The sequence below is a fragment of the Tachyglossus aculeatus genome, chromosome 14 (assembly GCF_015852505.1).
Source record: "Tachyglossus aculeatus isolate mTacAcu1 chromosome 14, mTacAcu1.pri, whole genome shotgun sequence".
NCBI lineage: Eukaryota > Metazoa > Chordata > Mammalia > Monotremata > Tachyglossidae > Tachyglossus > Tachyglossus aculeatus.
Genome location: NC_052079.1, coordinates 13,863,056 through 13,886,717, shown reverse-complemented (window position 1 = coordinate 13,886,717; position 23,662 = coordinate 13,863,056). Strand labels below are relative to the sequence as shown.

At 47.5% G+C, this 23,662-nt stretch overlaps 1 protein-coding gene across 2 annotated transcripts in view; it reads left to right on the top strand.

The window, feature by feature from the left end:
- Positions 1 to 728: 728 nt before the first annotated feature.
- BAZ1A (bromodomain adjacent to zinc finger domain 1A) overlaps positions 729 to 23,662 on the top strand; it is a 95,936-nt gene continuing 73,002 nt past the window's right edge. For both annotated transcript variants that reach the window (XM_038756158.1, XM_038756157.1), the window contains exons 1-3: positions 729 to 773; positions 3,834 to 4,053; positions 11,954 to 12,101. In XM_038756158.1, the coding sequence (XP_038612086.1) occupies positions 3,897 to 4,053; positions 11,954 to 12,101 (305 nt within the window). In that variant the 5' untranslated portion in view covers positions 729 to 773; positions 3,834 to 3,896. The remainder of the gene's footprint in view (positions 774 to 3,833; positions 4,054 to 11,953; positions 12,102 to 23,662) is intronic.

The window sequence follows — 23,662 nt, the reverse complement described above, 5'->3', positions numbered from 1 at the left end:
TCCCCAAATCCTCCCCGTTCAGTTTGCTATCCAGTCGACTACTGCTTCTCTGAATAGTTTCAAAGAACGAGGCAGACGCTTTTTTTAGGGCTTGAGTATATGTTCTTAATTTAGAACTGTGAGTTCTAGACTGTGAGCCCACTGTTGGGTAGGGACCGTCTCTATATGTTGCCAAATCGTACTTCCCAAGCGCTTAGTACAATGCTCTGCACACAGTAAGCGCTCAATAAATATGATTGAATGAATGAATGAATAATTTGGCCAGGTTTGTCGTCATCATTATCGATGGCATTTATTGAGCATTCTACTAAGCATTTGGGTACAGTGCTGGTCCCTCTCTATTTCTTATCTGGCTTGAGTGTCGAGTTGCCAGGATCTCGGGGGTCACAGTTGTGTGGAGGCTCTTTGGGGCGTTGGGCAGGGGGCTACATCCTGGGGGCCATTTCTCAGGGTCGGAACCCCTTGTTGGGGACTTAAGGCCCCATTCATAACCCCTGAAAATCTGGGGTCCCAGAGTAACACTCACATCACAATTGCTGTGAGATGGGTTCTCCACTCCTGGATCCTCTGGAGGGCTTAGCAGAGTCTCTGCCTGAAAGGGAAAGGAGAAGTCACTCGAGCGGCGACAGTTTGAGCCCAACTGACAGTCGCCCAACTGACGGTCACCCAACTGCTCTAATCTCACTGGATATGTGCCCTGTGACCCCTCCCTCCTGGCTGTGGGAAGGTGGAGGGAGCTCCTGGGGATTGGGACAAGGAGGCAGAAGGGCATGGTGAGTGGAGAAGGGGCTGGGAGAACTGGGAAATGGGCAGGTTAAAACCTGTCCTGGACCGCCACCCCCCGCTCTGGGTTTTGTAATTTCGTCTCTCTCTCTCAAGACTTTGCCTCAGTCCATGTTCCATGACCTCGGAAAGCTAGAGCTCCTAGGGGAAGAGGGTCAGAGAGTTGCTAAGGCTGCAGGTGGGGTTTGGGGAGCTCCAGTAACCCACCAAGGACCTTGTCTACAGATCTCGCCAAACTCCTCCGGAGCCTGCTGTACAACTTTCTGTGGGAACAAATTTGATGCTTTCCACCACCCAAAAAAGGGATTTTCTGCCCGTTGGCTTTGGATGGGCCACTTCAAGTTTGAATCTTTGCCCCCGCGTCCTGGTTGTGTGGGATTTGGGGAACAAGTCTGCATTTGCCTTCCCACACCTTTCATGATTTTGTAAGCTTCAAACATGTTTCCCAAATCCTGTCAATTTTCCCTCCATCATACCAATGGCATTTATCATCACTATCAATGGTATTTATTGAGAGCTTACTATGATCAGAGCACTGTACTAAGCACTTGGAAGTACAACAGACACATTCCGTGCCCAAAACGAGTCATCATATTTCCCTTCTTCTCCACCCAGTCAACATCCTGATTCGAGCACTCACCATCTAGATTATAAATTCCCTGAAAGGAATTATGTCTACCAACAATACTGTGCTCTCTCAAGTACTTAGGATAGTGCTCTGCACACAGAATATGCTCAATAAATACCATTGATCAATCTCCCAACCAGACTATTGCATCAGCTTCATCATTGGCCTCCCTGCTTCCAATCTTTCCATCTTTCAGTCTGCCCTACACTCCCCTGCTCAGTTCATCTTCTTAAAATATAGCTCTGAACACATCGATCTGTTCCTCAGAAAGTCCAATGGCTACGCATTACCCTCCACATCAAGCAGAAATTTCTGATAAATTTCAAGTTTATCTACCAGCTCTCTCCTTTCATTGTTCCTTAGGTATCTGTGCCCAGTGCCCACCTTATATTCTTAATCATTCAACCAATCAATGGTATTTTTTGAGTGTTTAGTATGTGCAGGGCACTGTACTAAGCACACTTAAAGAGAGTACAACAGCATTAGCTGACACATTCCCTATCCACAGTGATCTTACAGTCTTAGATTGGGAGCCCCTGGAGAGTCAGGGACCATGTCTAAAATTCACCCATGTATTCTTTCCACTTGTTGCGGGCCGGGATCATGCCTACCAACTCCGTTATATTGTACTGTCCCAAGCACTCAGTACAGTGCTCTGCCCGCAGTAAGTGCTCAATAAATCCAATTGACTGATTGATTAATAAGGATCGTGCTCTCTCCCCGGGGCTTAATAAATTGTATTACTATTTCTCCATAGTTGCTGTTGATGCTGCTATACACCAACTCCCAATCTGCTCCTCCAAAACTAACCTTCTTACCATAATCTCACTTTCTACTCTTAACTAGCTATCTCCCTGCTCGCACCTTTTTCCCTACAGGGAACTCCTGTCCATTCTCTTCTCCCTCAGCTTGTACCCCCTCTTTCCTCTCAAGCTAACCTACTCACTGTGCCTTGATCACGTCATTCCCACCGCCAATCTCTTGTTCACCCTTTTCTCCCCTTGTCCGGAACTCTTTTCTCCCTTCCACATTGCTCTCATCATCTTCAAAGCCCTCCTGAAAGCATAGCATGCCTTCCCAATTAATTCCTAATCTCCTCTCTTTATAATCACCTCGATATGCCACTCAGCACTTCTACACCAACTAAACCCTTGGGTACTCACCCCCTCCCCCCACACCGTGGAGTAATTATGTGCTTTCACCTATCTGTAATTTATTTAAGTAGCGGTCGCCGGTGGTAGATTGTAAGCTCCTTGAGGCCAGGGATCGTGTCTGCTAATTCTATTTCACTCTCCCAAGTGCTCAGTTAGAGGGCTCTACACCCAGCAAGTGTCCAGTATTTTTGATTGTCTGGGCAGAAAGTAGAGCTCTATTTCCAATTGAGATTATGATCAATCAATAATAATTTTTGAGCACTTCCCCGCAGAACACTCTACCAAGTGCGTGGGAGTGTCCACTACAATAGAATTAGTAGACACAACCCCGGCCCGCAGGGAGTTTACAGTCTTCAGGATGGCAGATGGAAGATAGCCATAGCCTTTCCGGTCTGTTCTTCCTATCCTCCCTCAACTGGAGCCTGAACATTTTCAACGGGAAAACTCAGAATCATGGACTCACAAGGAGGTTCCAAACTGACATGCGGGAGATCAGCCAGACATCAGTCTCAGAAGGATACATTGTTTACTGAATGCAATTTTCAGCAGCTACCACAGAATGGTTATGTACTATGTGTCTTTGATGACCGGGCCAGAATGTACCAACCGCAACCTGGAACGTTTCCAAAATCCTTTACTTTTTACAGCGACAATGTAGAGTGTATTATCTGCAGAAAAAAAGCATAGGTTTATTTGCAAAGGTCTTACTTTGTCAGTGTAGTTCATAGCAGTGTAAATGGCATACTGTCTGTTCACACTCGAGTGAGTTTTAGATTAAAGTTTTGCACCTGTCTACAGTTCTGTAACTATAATGTGCCTGTTTGTGAAATTGCATTTTACTATTTTTGAGGGGGTTTTTGCTTGTGGCAGCTACTGTCCAATTTTTTTAAACCTTAATGATAAAGAACCTTATTTCAATTTGAATGACATTGCTCTTCATTACACTGGCCAAACAAATGACCTATTCTTGAACTTAATACAATATAAATCGAGGGAAAAGTGAAATTAACAGATAAAACTACTATACTGAAAGAGAAATCGATAGGCACGTCTCTCATTCTCCGACCCCTGAGTTTATCATCGTTGGTTTTATTTGTTTGAGGCCCAGAGAAACTTTTTTTGCGACTCGAATCGATTTCTGTTACTCGCGGGGTTGTCTTCAAAATTTAACAATGGACCTCACAGATCGGAAATATAACCGACAAGAATGGAAAGCGGAACTCTTGAGAGATTGCATTAATAATTTCACCCTCCAAACTTTCCGCCAGCGGACAAAACCCAGAAGATGAAATCTTCACCTAACATCGCCATTCGGATTTAAAGTCACGTGAATGAACCCTGAAACGTACAGGAGTTTGCTTGTTAAAAATAGCAAAGCATTCGAAAACATCAAATGTCGCAGGAAACTACTGAGTATCTTTGAGGCTACCAGGGGATATAAAGGCACATCGAGTTTCACCAGCCTTGAAGAGTTGTGGGAAACACAAGGTAATGCCAAGGTTCAGCCATAACCTGGCTCCAGGTGACTTCTTTCTCATTAAGTGTATTGCTTCCGATTGCCCCTTTGCTAATCACTCACTTCTGTGACTGATAATCACAGACTGTGAGCCCACTGTTGGGTAGGGACCGTCTCTATATGTTGCCCAAGCGCTTAGTACAGTGCTCTGCACACAGTAAGCGCTCAATAAATACGGTCGAATGAATGAATAATCCCGAATGGGTACGAAAAAAATAAAAGGCCCTAAGGCAGCGACTGCTCTTTCTTTCAGAGATGGGCTTTTCCCAGACTGAGCCCCTTCCTTCCTCTCCCCCTCGTCCCCCTCTCCATCCCCCCATCTTACCTCCTTCCCTTCCCCACAGCACCTGTATATATGTTTGTACATATTTATTACTCTATTTATTTTTTAATTTCACTTGTACATATCTATTCTATTTATTTTATTTTGTTAGTACGTTTGATTTTGTTCTCTGTCTCCCCCTTTTAGACTGTGAGCCCACTGTTGGGTACGGACTGTCTCTATATGTTGCCAATTTGTACTTCCCAAGCGCTTAGTACAGTGCTCTGCACATAGTAAGCGCTCAATCAATACGATTGATGATGATGATAATCCCTCGCAGTAGCAAGGCGGCTCCGATGGCTGCCGACGGAAAACGGATGAAAAGCCTTAGTTTCCATAGCCTTTTTACCCCTTTCCTCCTCTTTTTAGGCCCCCCCGACGAACGGTGGTTTGAATCCCATCGCCTGCTTCGCGACTCGCTTCGGTCCCCCGGCTATTTAGATCGCGACCCAGATGGCCAACTTGTAATCAATCAATCGTATTTATTGAGCGTTTACTGTGTGCAGAGCACTGTACTAAGCGCTTGGGAAGTCCAAGTGGACAACATATAGAGACAGTCCCTACCCAAAAGTAGGCTCACAGTCTAGAAGGGGGAGACAGAGAACAAAACCAAACATACTAACAAAATAAAATAAATAGAATAGATATGTACAAGTAGAATAAATAGAGTAATAAATATGTACAAACATATATACAGCTGCTGAGGGGAAGGGAAGGAGGTAAGACGAGGGGGATGGAGAGGGGGACGAATGAATCAATCAATCGTATTTATTGAGCTCTTACTGTGTGCACAGCACTGTACTAAGCGCTGGGGGAGTCCAAGTTGGCAATATATAGAGACAGTCCCTACCCAACAGTGGGCTTACAGTCTAGAAGGGGGAGACGGAGAACAAAACCAAACATACTAACAAAATAAAATAAATAAAATAGATATGTACAAGTAAAATAAATAAATAGAGTAATAAATATGTACAAACATATATACAGGTGCTGTGGGGAAGGGAAGGAGGTAAGACGGGGGGGATGGAGAGGGGGACGAATGAATGAATGAATCAATCGTATTTATTGAGCGCTTACTGTGTGCAGAGCACTGTACTAAGCGCTGGGGAAGGACAAGTACAATGAATGATGATCCTCCCCGGATCTTTTAGGCCGATCGTCTCCAACATGGAGGATGCCTCAGATCCCTCACCAGGGGCTGCCCCATTAATTAACAAGGCGTAGTAGTGTGGCTCAGTGGGAAGAGCACGGGCTTTGGAGTCAGAGGTCATGGGTTCAAATCCTGACTCCGCCACATGTCTACTGTGTGACCTTGGGCAACTCACTTAACTTCTCTGAGCCTCAGTTCCCTCATCTGTAAAATGGGGATTAAGACTGTGAACCCCACATGGGACAACCTGATCACTTTGTATCCCCCCCAGCGCTTAGAACAGTGCTTTGCACATAGTAAGCGCTTAACAAATGCCAACATTATTATTATTATTATTATTAAGGCGGCTCCCCCCGTCTCTCTCGCTCGCCTCTTCCTGTATCAGTGACAGGCTGTAAAAGTCAAGAGAGTGGCCAATAAAGAGGTAGAAGGGAGAAGTGATAAGCTCCTCCCAGGGGCGCTTCCTCCTTCGGAGCCGAAAGTAGATCAGAAACTTCCCAGGAGCAGGGAGAGGAGGGGAAGCGTGGTGGAAGACGGAACGAGATAAGATTATTTTTCTTTTTTTGGGGGGGGGGGACACACACTGATTGTCCCCTCCCTGTTTCTTTTGTGACTGAAGGTGAGGAGGGATAGAGTGAGGCCGGGCTGGGGGAGGCTGTTTTGTGTGGGGGTGGGAGGGTGGCTTCTCACTGTTGGGTAGGGACCGTCTCTATATGTTGCCAACTTGGACTTCCCAAGCGCTTAGTCCAGTGCTCAGCACGCAGCAAGCGCTCAATAAATACGATTGATTGATTGATTGATTCTGGTGGTTTCTCTTTTAGACTGTGAGCCCACTGTTGGGTAGGGACCGGTCTCTATACGTTGCCAACTTGGACTTCCCAAGCGCTTAGTCCAGTGCTCTGCACACAGTAAGCGCTCAATAAATACGATTGATGATGATTACCCTATTTATTTATTTATCTTACTTGCACATATCTATTCTATTTATTTTATTTTGTGAGTATGTTTGGTTTTGTTCTCTGTCTCCCCCCTTTTAGACTGTGAGCCCACTGTTGGGTAGGAACTGTCTCTATATGTTGCCAACTTGGACTTCCCAAGCGCTTAGTCCAGTGCTCCGCACACAGTAAGCGCTCAATAAATACGATTGATGATGATGATGATTACTCTATTTATTTATCTTACTTGTACACATCTATTCTATTTTATTTTGTGAGTATGTTTGGTTTTGTTCTCTGTCTCCCCCTTTTAGCCTGTGAGCCCACTGTTGGGTAGGGACTGTCTCTATATGTTGCCAACTTGGACTTCCCAAGCGCTTAGTCCAGTGCTCTGCACACAGTAAGCGCTCAATCAATACGATTGATGATGATGATGATAGGGACCGGTCTCTCTATGTTGCCAACTTGGACTTCCTGAGCGCTCAGCGCGCAGTAAGCACTCAATAAATAGGATTGATTGATTCCCAAGTGCTCATCATCATCATCATCATCATCATCAATCGTATTTATTGAGCGCTTACTATGTGCAGAGCACTGTACCAAGCGCTTGGGAAGTATAAATTGGCAACATATAGAGACAGTCCCTACCCAACAGTGGGCTCAAAGTCTAAAATGATACGGACCGGTCTCTCTATGTTGCCAACTTGGACTTCCCGAGCGCTCAATAAATAGGATTGATTGATTGATTCCCAAGCGCTCAGCACGCAGTAAGCGCTCAATAAATAGGATTGATTGATTGATTCCCATGATAGGGACCGGTCTCTCTATGTTGCCAACTTGGACTTCCCGAGCACTCAGCGTGCAGTAAGCGCTCAATAAATAGGATTGATTGATTGATTGATTCCCATGATAGGGACCGGTCTCTCTCTGTTGCCAACTTGGACTTCCCGAGCGCTCAGCGCGCAGTAAGCGCTCAATAACTAGGATTGATGGATTCCCAAGTGTTCAGCATCATCATCATCATCAGTATTTATTGAGCGCTTACTATGTGCAGAGCACTGTACTAAGCACTTGGGAAGTCCAAATTGGCAACATATAGAGACAGTCCCTACCCAACAGTGGGCTTACAGTCTAAAATGACCCGTCTCTCTATGTTGCCAACTTGGACTTCCCGAGCGCTCAATAAATAGGATTGATTGATGGATTCCCAAGCGCTCAGCACGCAGTAAGCGCTCAATAAATAGGATTGATTGATTGATTGATTCCCATGATAGGGACCAGTCTCTCTCTGTTGCCAACTTGGACTTCCCGAGAGCTCAATAAATAGGATTGATTGATGGATTCCCAAGCGCTCAGCACGCAGTAAGCGCTCAATAAATAGGATTGATTGATTCCCATGATAGGGACCAGTCTCTCTCTGTTGCCAACTTGGACTTCCCGAGCGCTCAGCACGCAGTAAGCGCTCAATAAATAGGATTGATTGATTCCCATAATAGGGACCAGTCTCTCTCTGTTGCCAACTTGGACTTCCCGAGCGCTCAGCGCGCAGTAAGCGCTCAATAAATAGGATTGATTGATTCCCATGATAGGGACCAGTCTCTCTCTGTTGCCAACTTGGACTTCCCGAGCGCTCAGCGCGCAGTAAGCGCTCAATAAATAGGATTGATTGATTCCCAAAATAGGGACCGGTCTCTCTCTGTTGCCAACTTGGACTTCCCGAGCGCTCAGCACGCAGTAAGCGCTCAATAAATAGGATTGATTGATTCCCATAATAGGGACCGGTCTCTCTCTGTTGCCAACTTGGCCTTCCCGAGCGCTCAGAGCGCAGTAAGCGCTCAATAAATAGGATTGATTGATTCCCATGATAGGGAGCGGTCTCTCTCTGTTGCCAACTTGGACTTCCCGAGCGCTCAGCGCGCAGTAAGCGCTCAGTGCGCAGTAAGCGCTCAATAAATAGGATTGATTGATTGATTGATTCCCATGACAGGGACCGGTCTCTCTGTGTTGCCAACTTGGACTTCCCGAGCGCTCCATAAATAGGATTGATTGATGGATTCCCAAGCGCTCAGCACGCAGTAAGCGCTCAATAACTAGGATTGATTGATTCCCATGATAGGGACCGGTCTCTCTATGTTGCCAACTTGGACTTCCCGAGCGCTCAGCACGCAGTAAGCGCTCAATAACTAGGATTGATTGATTCCCATGATAGGGACCAGTCTCTCTCTGTTGCCAACTTGGACTTCCCGAGCGCTCAGCATGCAGTAAGCGCTCAATAAATAGGATTGATTGATTGATTGATTCCCATGACAGGGACCGGTCTCTCTGTGTTGCCAACTTGGACTTCCCGAGCGCTCAGCACGCAGTAAGCGCTCAATAACTAGGATTGATGGATTCCCAAGTGTTCATCATCATCATCATCATCAGTATTTATTGAGCGCTTACTATGTGCAGAGCACTGTACTAAGCACTTGGGAAGTCCAAATTGGCAACATATAGAGACAGTCCCTACCCAACAGTGGGCTCACAGTCTAAAATGATAGGGACCGGTCTCTCTATGTTGCCAACTTGGACTTCCCGAGCGCTCAATAAATAGGATTGATTGATTGATTCCCAAGTGCTCAGCATGCAGTAAGCGCTCAATAAATAGGATTGATTGATTGATTGATTCCCATGATAGGGACTGGTCTCTCTATGTTGCCAACTTGGACTTCCCGAGCGCTCCATAAATAGGATTGATTGATGGATTCCCAAGCGCTCAGCACGCAGTAAGCGCTCAATAAATAGGATTGATTGATTCCCATGATAGGGACCAGTCTCTCTATGTTGCCAACTTGGACTTCCCGAGCGCTCAGCACGCAGTAAGCGCTCAATAAATAGGATTGATTGATTCCCATAATAGGGACCAGTCTCTCTCTGTTGCCAACTTGGACTTCCCGAGCGCTCAGCGCGCAGTAAGCGCTCAATAAATAGGATTGATTGATTCCCATGATAGGGACCAGTCTCTCTATGTTGCCAACTTGGACTTCCCGAGCGCTCAGCACGCAGTAAGCGCTCAATAACTAGGATTGATTGATTCCCATGACAGGGAGCGGTCTCTCTGTGTTGCCAACTTGGACTTCCCGAGCGCTCAGCACGCAGTAAGCGCTCAATAAATAGGACTGATTGATTCCCATAATAGGGACCGGTCTCTCTCTGTTGCCAACTTGGACTTCCCGAGCGCTCAGCGCGCAGTAAGCGCTCAATAAATAGGATTGATTGATTCCCATGATAGGGACCAGTCTCTCTATGTTGCCAACTTGGACTTCCCGAGCGCTCAGAGCGCAGTAAGCGCTCAATAAATAGGATTGATTGATTCCCATGATAGGGAGCGGTCTCTCTCTGTTGCCAACTTGGACTTCCCGAGCGCTCAGCACGCAGTAAGCGCTCAATAAATAGGATTGATTGATTCCCATAATAGGGACCAGTCTCTCTCTGTTGCCAACTTGGACTTCCCGAGCGCTCAGCGCGCAGTAAGCGCTCAATAAATAGGATTGATTGATTCCCAAAATAGGGACCGGTCTCTCTCTGTTGCCAACTTGGACTTCCCGAGCGCTCAGCACGCAGTAAGCGCTCAATAAATAGGATTGATTGATTCCCATAATAGGGACCAGTCTCTCTCTGTTGCCAACTTGGACTTCCCGAGCGCTCAGAGCGCAGTAAGTGCTCAATAAATAGGATTGATTGATTCCCATGATAGGGAGCGGTCTCTCTCTGTTGCCAACTTGGACTTCCCGAGCGCTCAGTGCGCAGTAAGCGCTCAATAAATAGGATTGATTGATTGATTGATTCCCATGACAGGGACCGGTCTCTCTGTGTTGCCAACTTGGACTTCCCGAGCGCTCCATAAATAGGATTGATTGATGGATTCCCAAGCGCTCAGCACGCAGTAAGCGCTCAATAAATAGGATTGATTGATTCCCATGATAGGGACCAGTCTCTCTATGTTGCCAACTTGGACTTCCCGAGCGCTCAGCACGCAGTAAGCGCTCAATAACTAGGATTGATTGATTCCCATGATAGGGACCAGTCTCTCTCTGTTGCCAACTTGGACTTCCCGAGCGCTCAGCGCGCAGTAAGCGCTCAATAAATAGGATTGATTGATTGATTGATTCCCATGACAGGGACCGGTCTCTCTGTGTTGCCAACTTGGACTTCCCGAGCGCTCAGCGCGCAGTAAGCGCTCAATAACTAGGATTGATGGATTCCCAAGTGTTCAGCATCATCATCATCATCAGTATTTATTGAGCGCTTACTATGTGCAGAGCACTGTACTAAGCACTTGGGAAGTCCAAATTGGCAACATATAGAGACAGTCCCTACCCAACAGTGGGCTTACAGTCTAAAATGATAGGGACCCGTCTCTCTATGTTGCCAACTTGGACTTCCCGAGCGCTCCATTAATAGGATTGATTGATGGATTCCCAAGCGCTCAGCGCGCAGTAAGTGCTCAATAAATAGGATTGATTGATTGATTGATTCCCATGATAGGGACTGGTCTCTCTATGTTGCCAACTTGGACTTCCCGAGCGCTCAATAAATAGGATTGATTGATGGATTCCCGAGCGCTCAGCGCGCAGTAAGCGCTCAATAAATAGGATTGATTGATTCCCATGATAGGGACCAGTCTCTCTATGTTGCCAACTTGGACTTCCCGAGCGCTCAGCACGCAGTAAGCGCTCAATAAATAGGATTGATTGATTCCCATAATAGGGACCAGTCTCTCTCTGTTGCCAACTTGGACTTCCCGAGCGCTCAGCGCGCAGTAAGCGCTCAATAAATAGGATTGATTGATTCCCATGATAGGGACCAGTCTCTCTATGTTGCCAACTTGGACTTCCCGAGCGCTCAGAGCGCAGTAAGCGCTCAATAAATAGGATTGATTGATTCCCATGACAGGGAGCGGTCTCTCTCTGTTGCCAACTTGGACTTCCCGAGCGCTCAGCGCGCAGTAAGCGCTCAATAAATAGGATTGATTGATTCCCATGATAGGGACCAGTCTCTCTCTGTTGCCAACTTGGACTTCCCGAGCGCTCAGCGCGCAGTGAGCGCTCAATAACTAGGATTGATTGATTCCCATGACAGGGAGCGGTCTCTCTGTGTTGCCAACTTGGACTTCCCGAGGGCTCCATAAATAGGATTGATTGATGGACTCCCAAGCGCTCAGCACGCAGTAAGCGCTCAATAGATAGGATTGATTGATCGATTGATTGTCCGGGGGGGGGGGGGGGGGCGAGCACATTGTGTGAGGCGCGGCGGGGAGGAGAGGCCCCGCCCAGGAGGAGCGTCAGGGCCCCATTGTGAGGAAGGGGCCGGGCCTTCCCTCGTCCCCCTCAGTGGCGGCGGAGGGAGGAAGAAGGGAGGAAGGAGGGAGGGCGGCCCGTCCCCTGACGACCTCCCCTCTCCCTTTTCCCTCCAATTCTCCTCAGGGAAAAGCCGGGCGTTGGAGGGGGCCGGCCCCGCCATGCCCCTGCTGCACCGAAAGCCGTTCGTGAGGCAGCGGCCTCCGGCCGACCTGAGGCCCGACGAGGAAGTTTTCTACTACAAAGTCACCCGGGAGATCTTCCGCCACTACGAGTAAGAGCCGGCGGGGTCGGCCCGCTTTGTCTCCCCCACCCTCAATCAATCAATCAATCAATCAATCAATCGTATTTATTGAGCGCTTACTATGTGCAGAGCACTGTACTAAGCGCTTGGGAAGTACAAATTGGCATCACCCTCCCCTCCCCACCCCTCCAACGGCCTCGGCGGACCGGCCGCCCGGCCACGACCCACTCCGTCGCCACGGAAACGTGGCCCCCCCATCCCGCGTGGCTCGGTGGAAATCAATCAATCAATCAATCGTATTGACTGAGCGCTTCCTGCGTGCGGAGCACTGGACCGAGCGCTGGGGAAGGCCCAAGTCGGCAACACCTAGAGACAGCCCCTACCGGGGCTTTGGAGGCGGAGGTCGTGGGTTCAAATCCCGCCAACCGCTTTTAGACTGGGAGCCCACTGTTGGGACTGTCTCTACATGTTTGGCTCGGTGGAAATCAATCGATCGATCGTATTGATTGAGCGCTTCCTGCGTGCGGAGCACTGGACTGAGCGCTGGGGAAGGCCCAAGTCGGCAACACATAGAGACAGCCCCTAGAGAGAGCCGGGGCTTTGGAGGCGGAGGTCGTGGGTTCAAATGCCGCCAACCGCTTTTAGACTGTGAGCCCACTGTTGGGACTGTCTCCAGATGTTTGGCCCGGTGGAAATCAATCGATCGATCGTGTTGATTGAGCGCGTCCAGCGTGCGGAGCACTGGACTGAGCGCTGGGGAAGGCCCAAGTCGGCAACACCTAGAGAGAGCCCCTACCTGGGCTTTGGAGGCGGAGGTCGTGGGTTCAAATCCCGCCCCCGCCAACTGCTTTTAGACTGCGAGCCCACTGTTGGGTAGGGACTGTCTCTAGATGTTTGGCTCGGTGGAAGTCAATCGATCGATCGTATTGATTGAGCGCTTCCTGCGTGCGGAGCACTGGACTGAGCGCTGGGGAAGGCCCAAGTCGGCAACACCTAGAGACAGCCCCTAGAGAGAGCCGGGGCTTTGGAGGCGGAGGTCGTGGGTTCAAATCCCGCCAACCGCTTTTAGACTGGGAGCCCACTGTTGGGACTGTCTCTAGACGTTTGGCTCGGTGGAAGTCAATCGATCGATCGTATTGATTGAGCGCTTCCTGCGTGCGGAGCACTGGACTGAGCGCTGGGGAAGGCCCAAGTCGGCAACACCTAGAGACAGCCCCTAGAGAGAGCCGGGGCTTTGGAGGCGGAGGTCGTGGGTTCAAATCCCGCCAACCGCTTTTAGACTGTGAGCCCACTGTTGGGACTGTCTCCAGATGTTTGGCCCGGTGGAAATCAATCGATCGATCGTGTTGATTGAGCGCGTCCAGCGTGCGGAGCACTGGACTGAGCGCTGGGGAAGGCCCAAGTCGGCAACACCTAGAGAGAGCCCCTACCTGGGCTTTGGAGGCGGAGGTCGTGGGTTCAAATCCCGCCCCCGCCAACTGCTTTTAGACTGCGAGCCCACTGTTGGGTAGGGACTGTCTCTAGATGTTTGGCTCGGTGGAAGTCAATCGATCGATCGTATTGATTGAGCGCTTCCTGCGTGCGGAGCACTGGACTGAGCGCTGGGGAAGGCCCAAGTGGGCAACACATACAGTCCCCACCCACCCAACAGGCTAGAAAGAGCCGGGGCTTTGGAGGCGGAGGTCGTGGGTTCAAATCCCGCCCCGCCAACCGCTTTTAGACTGTGAGCCCACTGTTGGGTAGGGACTGTCTCTATATGTTGCCAATTTGTACTTCCCAAGCGCTTAGTACAGTGATCTGCACACAGTAAGCGCTCAATAAATACGATTGATGATGATGATGACTGTCTCTATATGTTGCCAACTTGGACTTCCCAAGCGCTTAGTCCAGTGCTCTGCACCCAGGAAGCGCTCAATAAATACGATTGATGATGATGATGACTGTCTCTATATGTTGCCAACTTGGACTTCCCAAGCGCTTAGTCCAGTGCTCTGCACCCAGGAAGCGCTCAATAAATACGATTGATGAGCTGTCAGCCGGGCGACTTTGGGCAAGTCACTTCTGTGGGCCTCGGTGCCCTCATCTGTAAAACGGGGAGACTGGGAGCCCACTGTTGGGTAGGGACTGTCTCTATATGTTGCCAATTTGTACTTCCCAAGCGCTTAGTACAGTGCTCTGCACCCAGGAAGCGCTCAATAAATACGATTGATGAACTGTCAGCCGGGCGACTTTGGGAAAGTCACTTCTGTGGGCCTCGGTGCCCTCATCTGTAAAACGGGGAGACTGGGAGCCCACTCTTTTGGACTGGGAGCCCGCTGTTGGGTGGGGACCGCCTCCATATGTTGCCAGCTTGGACTTCCCAAGCGCTCAGTGTCTGCTGTGTGACCTTGGGCAAGTCACTGAACTTCTCGGAGCCTCAGTTACCTCCTCTGTAAAATGGGGATGATGACTGTGAGCCCCACGTGGGACAACCTGATCACCTTGTATCCCCCCCCAGCGCTTAGAACAGCGCTTTTTGTTAGTATGTTTGGTTTTGTCTCCCCCTTTTAGACTGTGAGCCCACTGTTGGGTAGGGACTGTCTCTATATGTTGCCAATTTGTACTTCCCAAGCGCTTAGTACAGTGCTCTGCACACAGTGAGCGCTCAATAAATACGATTGATGATGATGATGATAGTAAGTGCTTAACAAATGCCATTATTATTATTATTATTATTAGTCTAGCGCTCTGCACACTGTGAGCCCGCTGTTGGGTAGAGACTGTCTCTATATGTTGCCAACTTGTACTTCCCAAGCGCTTAGTCCAGTGCTCTGCACACAGTAAGCGCTCAATAAATACGATTGATTGATTGATTGCACACAGTAAGTGCTCAATAAGTATGATTGATTGATTGATTGACGAAACCTGGGAGCGACCCGTGGCGCAGCCTCATCTCCTCCCCAGCACTTTGCACATAGAGGGCTTTCAACTGAGCCCACTGTTGAGTAGGGACTGTCTCTAATATGTTGCCAACTTGTACTTCCCAAGCGCTTAGTACAGTGCTCTGCACACAGTAAGCGCTAAGTAAATATGATTGATTGATTGGTACCATCCCGATTATTATTATTATTATTATTTTTATTTTTATTATTATTATTTTAGACCGTGAGCCCACTGTTGGGTAGGGACTGTCTCTATGTGTTGCCAACTTGGACTTCCCAAGCGCATAGTCCAGTGCTCTGCACACAGTAAGCGCTCAATAAATACGATTGATTGGTACCATCCCGATTATTATTATTATTATTATTATTATTATTATTATTATTATTATTTTAGACCGTGAGCCCACTGTTGGGCATTTATTTATTTATTTATTTTTCTTGTACATATCTATTCTATTTATTTTATTTTGTTAGTATGTTTGGTTTTGTTCTCCGTCTCCCCCTTTTAGACTGTGAGCCCACTGTTGGGTAGGGACCGTCTCTATATGTTGCCAATTTGTACTTCCCAAGCGCTTAGTCCAGTGCTCTGCACACAGTAAGCGCCCAATAAATACGATTGATGTTGATGATGTTGATGTTAGGGACCGTCTCTATATGTTGCCAACTTGTACTTCCCAAGCGCTTAGTCCAGTGCTCTGCACACAGTAAGCGCTCAATAAATACGATTGATTTCTTCAAGGCCCTATTGAGAGCTCACCTCCTCCAGGAGGCCTTCCCAGACTGAGCCCCTTCCTTCCTCTCCCCCTCGTCCCCCTCTCCATCCCCCCTTCTTACCTCCTTCCCTTCCCCACAGCACCTGTATATATGTATATATATTTGTACATATTTATTACTCTATTTATTTTACTTGTACATATCTATTCTATTTATTTTGTGAGTGTGTTTGGTTTTGTTCTCCGTCTCCCCCTTTTAGACTGTGGGTAGGGACTGTCTCTATATGTTGCCAACTTGTACTTCCCAAGCCCTTAGTCCAGTGCTCTGCACACAGTAAGCGCTCAATAAATACGATTGCTGATTGATGATTGGTACCATCCCGATTATTATTATTATTTTAGACCATGAGCCCACTGTTGGGTAGGGACTGTCTCTATGTGTTGCCAACTTGGACTTGCCAAGCGCTTAGTCCAGTGCTCTGGCACACAGTAAGCGCACAATAAATACGACATTGATCGGTACCATCCCGATTATTATTATCATTATTATTTTAATAATAAATACTATCATTATTATTTTAATAATAATGATGGTATCTATTAAGCGCTTCCTATGTGCAAAGCACTGTTCTAAGCACTGAGACGGTGAGCCCACTGTTGGGTAGGGACTGTCTCTATGTGTTGCCAACTTGGACTTGCCAAGCGCTTGGTACAGTGGTCTGCACACAGTAAGCGCTCAATAAATACGACTGATGGGTACCATCCCGATTATTATTATTATTATTTTAATAATAATGATGACATTTATTAAGCGCTTCCTATGTGCAAAGCACTGTTCTAAGCGCCGAGACGGTGAGCCCACTGTTGGGTAGGGACTGTCTCTATGTGTTGCCAGCTTGGACTTGCCAAGCGCTTAGTCCAGTGGTCTGCACACAGTAAGTGCTCAATAAATACGACTGATGGGTACCATCCCGATTATTATTATTATTATTTTAATAATAATGATGGCATTTATTAAGCGCTTCCTATGTGCAAAGCACTGTTCTAAGCGCCGAGACGGTGAGCCCACTGTTGGGTAGGGACTGTCTCTATGTGTTGCCAGCTTGGACTTGCCAAGCGCTTAGTCCAGTGGTCTGCACACAGTAAGCGCTCAATAAGTACGATTGATGATGATGATGATTACTCTGTTTATTTATCTTACTTGTACATATCTATTCTATTTTATTTTGTGAGCATGTTTGGTTTTGTTCTCTGTCTCCCCCTTCTAGCCCGTGAGCCCACTGTTGGGTAGGGACTGTCTCTATGTGTTGCCAACTTGGACTTGCCAAGCGCTTAGTCCAGTGCTCTGCCCACGGTAAGCGCTCAATAAATAGGATTGATTGATTAGTGTTCTTCCCCCACGGCCCACCCCGTGAGGGCAGCGCCTCAGCGGGGGCCCGTGGAGGGGGATCCCCGCCTCGCTCTCGCGAGACTTGAGCGGAACCGGCGGGAACCGGTCTGAGGGAAGGGAATCCCCGAGCCGGCGGGAGCGGGCGGCCTCCCCCCACCTCAGGGCGAAGGGGAGCCCAGCCCTCGGACTCCCGAGCGGGGGAGACGGGCAGGACGACGTACTAAGCGGCCCTTCCGGCCGGGACCGGCCTCATGTCGGCCGCTGAGGCGACTAGGCCTCGGTGGGTCGCAGCCACCAGCCCACCGACCCACCTTTCCCCTCAGAACCGTTCGCACCCCCTCACTGTCACTCTCACCCTGGGTGAACACCCACCTCCAATTCTACCTCCTTATAATAATGGTGGTATTTGTCAAGCGCGCTTACTATCAGTCATATTTATTGAGCGCTTACTATGTGCAGAACACTGGACTAAGCGCTTGGGAAGTACAAGTTGGCCACATAGAGAGACAGTCCCTACCCAACAGTGGGCTCAGTCTAAAAGGCGGAAATAGAGAACATACTAACAAAATAGAATAGATATGTACAAGTAAAATAAATAGAGTAATAAATATGTACAAACATATATCCATATATACAGGTGTTGTGGGGAAGGGAAGGAGGTAAGATGGGGGGATGGAGAGGGGGACGAGGGGGAGAGGAAGGAAGGGGCTCAGTCTTGGAAGGCCTCCTGGAAGAGGCCTTTCCCCTCAGGACCGTTCGCACCCCCTCACTGGCACCCTCACCCTGGGTGAACACCCACCTCCAATTCTTCCTCCTTATAATAATGGTGGTATTTGTCAAGCACCCTTACTATCAATCATATTTATTGAGCGCTTACTATGTGCAGAACACTGGACTAAGCGCTTGGGAAGTCCAAGTTGGCCACATATAGAGACAGTCCCTACGCAACAGTGGGCTCACAGTCTAGAAGGGGGAGACAGAGAACAGAACCAAACATACTCACAAAATAAAATAAATAGAATAGATATGTACAAGTAAAATAAATAGAGTAATAAATATGTACAAACATATATACAGGTGCTGTGGGGAAGGGAAGGAGGTAAGATGGGGGGATGGAGAGGGGGACGAGGGGGAGAGGAAGGAAGGGGCTCAGTCTGGGAAGGCCTCCTGGAGGAGGCCTTTCCCCTCAGGACCGTTCGCACCCCCTCACTGGCACCCTCACCCTGGGTGAACACCCACCTCCAATTCTTCCTCCTTATAATAATGGTGGTATTTGTCAAGCGCCCTTACTATCAATCATATTTATTGAGCGCTTACTGTGTGCAGAGCACTGGACTAAGCGCTTGGGAAGTCCAAGTTGGCCACATATAGAGACAGTCCCTACGCAACAGTGGGCTCACAGTCTAGAAGGGGGAGACAGAGAACAGAACCAAACATACTCACAAAATAAAATAAATAGAATAGATATGTACAAGTAAAATAAATAGAGTAATAAATATGTACAAACATATATACAGGTGCTGTGGGGAAGGGAAGGAGGTAAGATAGGGGGATGGAGAGGGGGACGAGGGGGAGAGGAAGGAAGGGGCTCAGTCTGGGAAGGCCTCCTGGAAGAGGCCTTTCCCCTCAGGACCGTTCGCACCCCCTCACTGTCACTCTCACCCTGGGTGAACACCCACCTCCAATTCTACCTCCTTATAATAATGGTGGTATTTGTCAAGCACGCTTACTATCAATCATATTTATTGAGCGCTTACTATGTGCAGAACACTGGACTAAGCGCTTGGGAAGTACAAGTTGGCCACATAGAGAGACAGTCCCTACCCAACAGTGGGCTCAGTCTAAAAGGCGGAAATAGAGAACATACTAACAAAATAGAATAGATATGTACAAGTAAAATAAATAGAGTAATAAATATGTACAAACATATATCCATATATACAGGTGTTGTGGGGAAGGGAAGGAGGTAAGATGGGGGGATGGAGAGGGGGACGAGGGGGAGAGGAAGGAAGGGGCTCAGTCTGGGAAGGCCTCCTGGAAGAGGCCTTTCCCCTCAGGACCGTTCGCACCCCCTCACTGGCACCCTCACCCTGGGTGAACACCCACCTCCAATTCTTCCTCCTTATAATAATGGTGGTATTTGTCAAGCGCCCTTACTATCAATCAATCGTATTTATTGAGCGCTTACTGTGTGCAGAGCACTGGGCTAAGCGCTTGGGAAGTCCAAGTTGGCAACCTAGAGAGACAGTCCCTATGCAACAGTGGGCTCACAGTCTAGAAGGGGGAGACAGAGAACAGAACCAAACATACTAACAAAATAAAATAGAATAGATTTGTACAAGTAAAATAAATAGAGTAATAAATATGTACAAACATATATACATATGTACAGGTGTTGTGGGGAAGGGAAGGAGGTAAGATGGGATGGAGAGGGGGACGAGGGGGAGAGGAAGGAAGGGGCTCAGTCTGGGAAGGCCTCCTGGAGGAGGCCTTTCCCCTCAGGACCGTTCGCACCCCCTCACTGGCACCCTCACCCTGGGTGAACACCGACCTCCAATTCTTCCTCCTTATAATAATAATAATGGTGGTATTTGTGAAGCGCTTACCATCAATCAATCAATCGTATTTATTGAGTGCTTACTGTGTGCAGAGCACTGTACTGAGCGCTTGGGAAGTCCAAGTTGGCAACATAGACATACCCTACTATGTGCAAAGCACTGCTCTAAGTGCCGGGGGGAACACAAGGAGATGAGGTGGTCCCGCGTGGGGCCCACAGTCTTAATCCCCATTTTGCAGATGAGGGAACTGAGGCCCAGAGAAGTGGAGTGACTTGCCCAAGGTCGCACAGCAGATATGGCTCAGTGGAAAGAGCACGGGCTTTGGAGTCAGGTCAGGGGTTCGAATCCCGGCTCCGCCACATGTCTGCTGTGTGACCTTGGGCAAGTCACTGAGCCTCAGGTGCCTCATCTGTAAAATGGGGATTACGACTGTGAGCCCCACGTGGGACAAGCTGATCACGTTGTATCCCCCCCCCCAGCGCTTAGAACAGTGCTTGGCACATAGTAAGCGCTTAACAAATGCCATCATTATCATTATTATTATTATTATTATATGTGGGGGAGGCGCGATTCGAACCCATGATCTCAGACTCCCAAGCCCACACTCTTTCCACTGAGCCACGTGTCGTGTTGAGCGCTTACTGTGTGCAGAGCACTGTACTAAGCGCTTGGGATGTACAAGTTGGCAACCTAGAGAGACAGTCCCTACCCAACAGCGGGCTCACAGTCTAGAAGGGGGAGACAGACAACAAACAGTTGTTTTTATTCATTCAGTCGTGTTCATTCATTCAATCGTATTTATTGAGCGCTTACTGCGTGCAGAGCACTGTACTAAGCGCTTGGCATGTACAAGTTGGCAACCTAGAGATATGGTCCCTACCCAACAGCGGGCTCACAGTCTAAAAGGGGGAGACAGACAACAAGCAGTCATCTTCATTAATTCAGTCGTGTTTATTAAGCTCTGACTGTGTGCAGAGCACTGTACTAAGCGCTTGGGAAGTCTGAGTCGGCAACATAGAGATGGTCCCTACCCAACAACAGCGCTTGGGAAGTCCAATTCGGCAAGAATCCCTGCCCAACCATGGGCTCACAGGCTAGAAGGGGGCAGACAGACATAGTGATGGCATTTATTAAGCGCTTACTAGGTGCAAAGCACTGTTCTAACCAATGGAGATCAGGTTGTCCCATGGGGGGCTCACAGTCGTAATCCCCATTTTACAGTTGAGGTAACTGAGGCATAGAGACATGAGCCCATTGTTGGGTAGGGACCATCTCTGTATGTTGCCAACTCCTACTTCCCAAGCGCTTAGTACAGTGCTCTCCACACAGTAAGCGCTGAATACATACGATTGAATGAATGAATGAAAGTGAAGTGACTTGCCCAAAGTCACACGGCTAATTGGCGGAGCCGGGATTTGAACCCATGACCTCTGACTCCAAAGCCCGGGCTCTTTCCACTGAGACACGCTGCTTCTCCCAGACATCCCGGGACTCGAAAAAGGGGGGCGTTTAATCCAGCTCTAGCCCCTTCCCCGCCCTGTGTGAAATCCCGCTGTGGCCTAGTAATAATAATGATAATAATGGCATTTATTAAGCGCTTACTATGTGCAAAGCAATCGGATTTTCAGGATTTGGGTGGGAGGGTCTTGATTTGAGGAGTCTAACCCCTGCCCCTCGGGGGAATGCGTTGGATTAGCCCCTTTCTCTGAGTGTATCTGGCCACCCAATTTGCCCCCAACCCACCCCAAACTAGTTAAAATTAGCGTCTTGGGGGGAGTTAAAAAAAAAAAAAAGATAAAATTGAAATCAGTACCGTGAAATGAGAGTCCACACCTAACCCCGCTCCTGTACAGACCTGTTTTGTTACTCAAATAGATTTCACCTAGTAACACCTTAAATGCAACTGGATTAAGTAACTTGAAAGGGTGATGTTTATTGAGTTATTCTAGACTGCGTCACTGGCTGTATTGTGACGAGGGTTCAGGAGGAAACAACTTGTCTATTTCCTTTTTTACTGTTACAAAGGAAATTAATGTGGATACGAAAAAACAATCATTAAAGGGTGTGATTAACGTCTTTTTGCTACTAATGCCGGTCTTCTTGAGTCTAAACTTTAGAATACAAGTAGATTTCACTAGTATTCTGGGGGAAAAGATTTATTGCCCATTTTAACACAAAGATATGAAACTTCCCCCCCCCCACTTTTGCAGGGAGGTAAGAGGCAAGAATAACAATAAACAGAATAATATCATCATCAATCGTATTTATTGAGCACTTACTATGTGCAGAGCACCGTACTAAGCGCTTGGGAAATACAAATTGGCAACATATAGAGACAGTCCCTACCCAATAATATGGGGCAGACACATAGGCGAAAGGAGATGGGTTTTGGTTGTGATGCTTACTGTATCTGCAGGAAATTTTCTATAACCACCTACTCTTTTAAACCATTTTAAATAATTCAGTAATAGTACTGATTTTGGTATTTAAGTGTTTACTGTGGGCTAAGCACTGTACTAAGCACTGGGGATATGTACAGCAGAAGCAGATGGGATACAGTCTCTGACCCACATGGGGCTCGTGATCCAAGGGAGAGGGAATACAATATTGTAACTTCTAAATTAGCTCTGTTTTTTTTTTTCTTTTTCTTTTTCTTTTCCCACGGGTGGGGAGACCACAGGGGGAGTATAAGATTGAAGGTTGTTATTCTGTATATAGAGTAAGCAGACAGACTTTTCTTAAATTCAGCCAGCAGTATTTATTGAAATCATAGTGCAATTCCAGAGTAAAGATAGTTGCGAATACTACCGAGAACTGTGATTATTGTCCTGTTTGAAGGCAGAAAGAAAACAGACATCTTGCAGCACTGAATAATCTTTGAATGTTCCTTATCTTGTTTTATTTAACCCAAGGAAAGTTCTTTATGAATGCCTGTGGGAAAAGTGCTTTGGAGATCTTTGAGGTTCACGCCATGCTGGATTCGGCCAAAAAGTCCACGTCATCTTGGCGTTTGCACAAGCCTGTAGTAACTCACCAGTTTAAGCTTCTGTATTTTCACTTGCATGCTTAGTGGCATATGTCTTTTCTACTGAATTTAGGGCATAATGAGTCATTTTTACCTGTTTAGTAACAGGATTTGAAAACTCTTTGAAGACTGGCCCAAAATTTGTCACTTTTCATCTTATCACAGAACAGAGGAAAAGGAAAGTATTAACGTGACATTCCTTTTCAATATCTCCTTTATTTCCCTGGATGAAGGCCAGCATATTCCCCCAGACTGGGCTTTTTTAAATGAGATTTTTAACTGTACTCTGCCATTGCCTGCCCCTTCCTTCTTATGGCTCAGTCCTCCTTCATGGCAATCCCCTCGTTTTCCCCAAGATTGCATATTTATGGAGTCCCTGGAGAACTACAGTTTGGCACTAGGAGAGTAGGAATGGTAGTGACAGGTGGGCTGATAGTTTGGCGCTTGAGAGGGGCCTGGGAGCAAACAGAAAACCTCACCAGTGTACAAGGTCCTTCCTGCCTTTTCAGGCCAAAAACCAGCATGTGCTTCTCCTCCACTACTTTTTCCCCCCGATTATATACAGCCTGTTAACACAAATAGAAATGTTAGAATGGCATAGGCTTTTGACACTGGGTGAGACTTAACGGTTTTTTCTACCAGTTTTTAAAAGTGACTCTCGTGTTTGTCATCTCTCACTTCCAGGAGAACTGGGGAGCTTAATGATTGACGATTTATGGATGAAACACGCTTATACAAATAGAAATAGATAACTAGAGCTTTAACTCTAAAAAAGTATGTTTTTTAATATGAACTTCCCAAAGTTAGAGATCTTTGGGACTGCGAGGCAGGACTCAGGGTAGGACAGTGAGATCAAAGAAGTGAGTGTCTTCTGAAGTAGACTTTGCTTCCCACCTCTCCTCCATTCCTTAAGCCACTTTTGAAGCGGCTCCATGGGGCTAACTTGTCATAAGTTCAAGTGCCAAAACAATGCCATACTTAAAT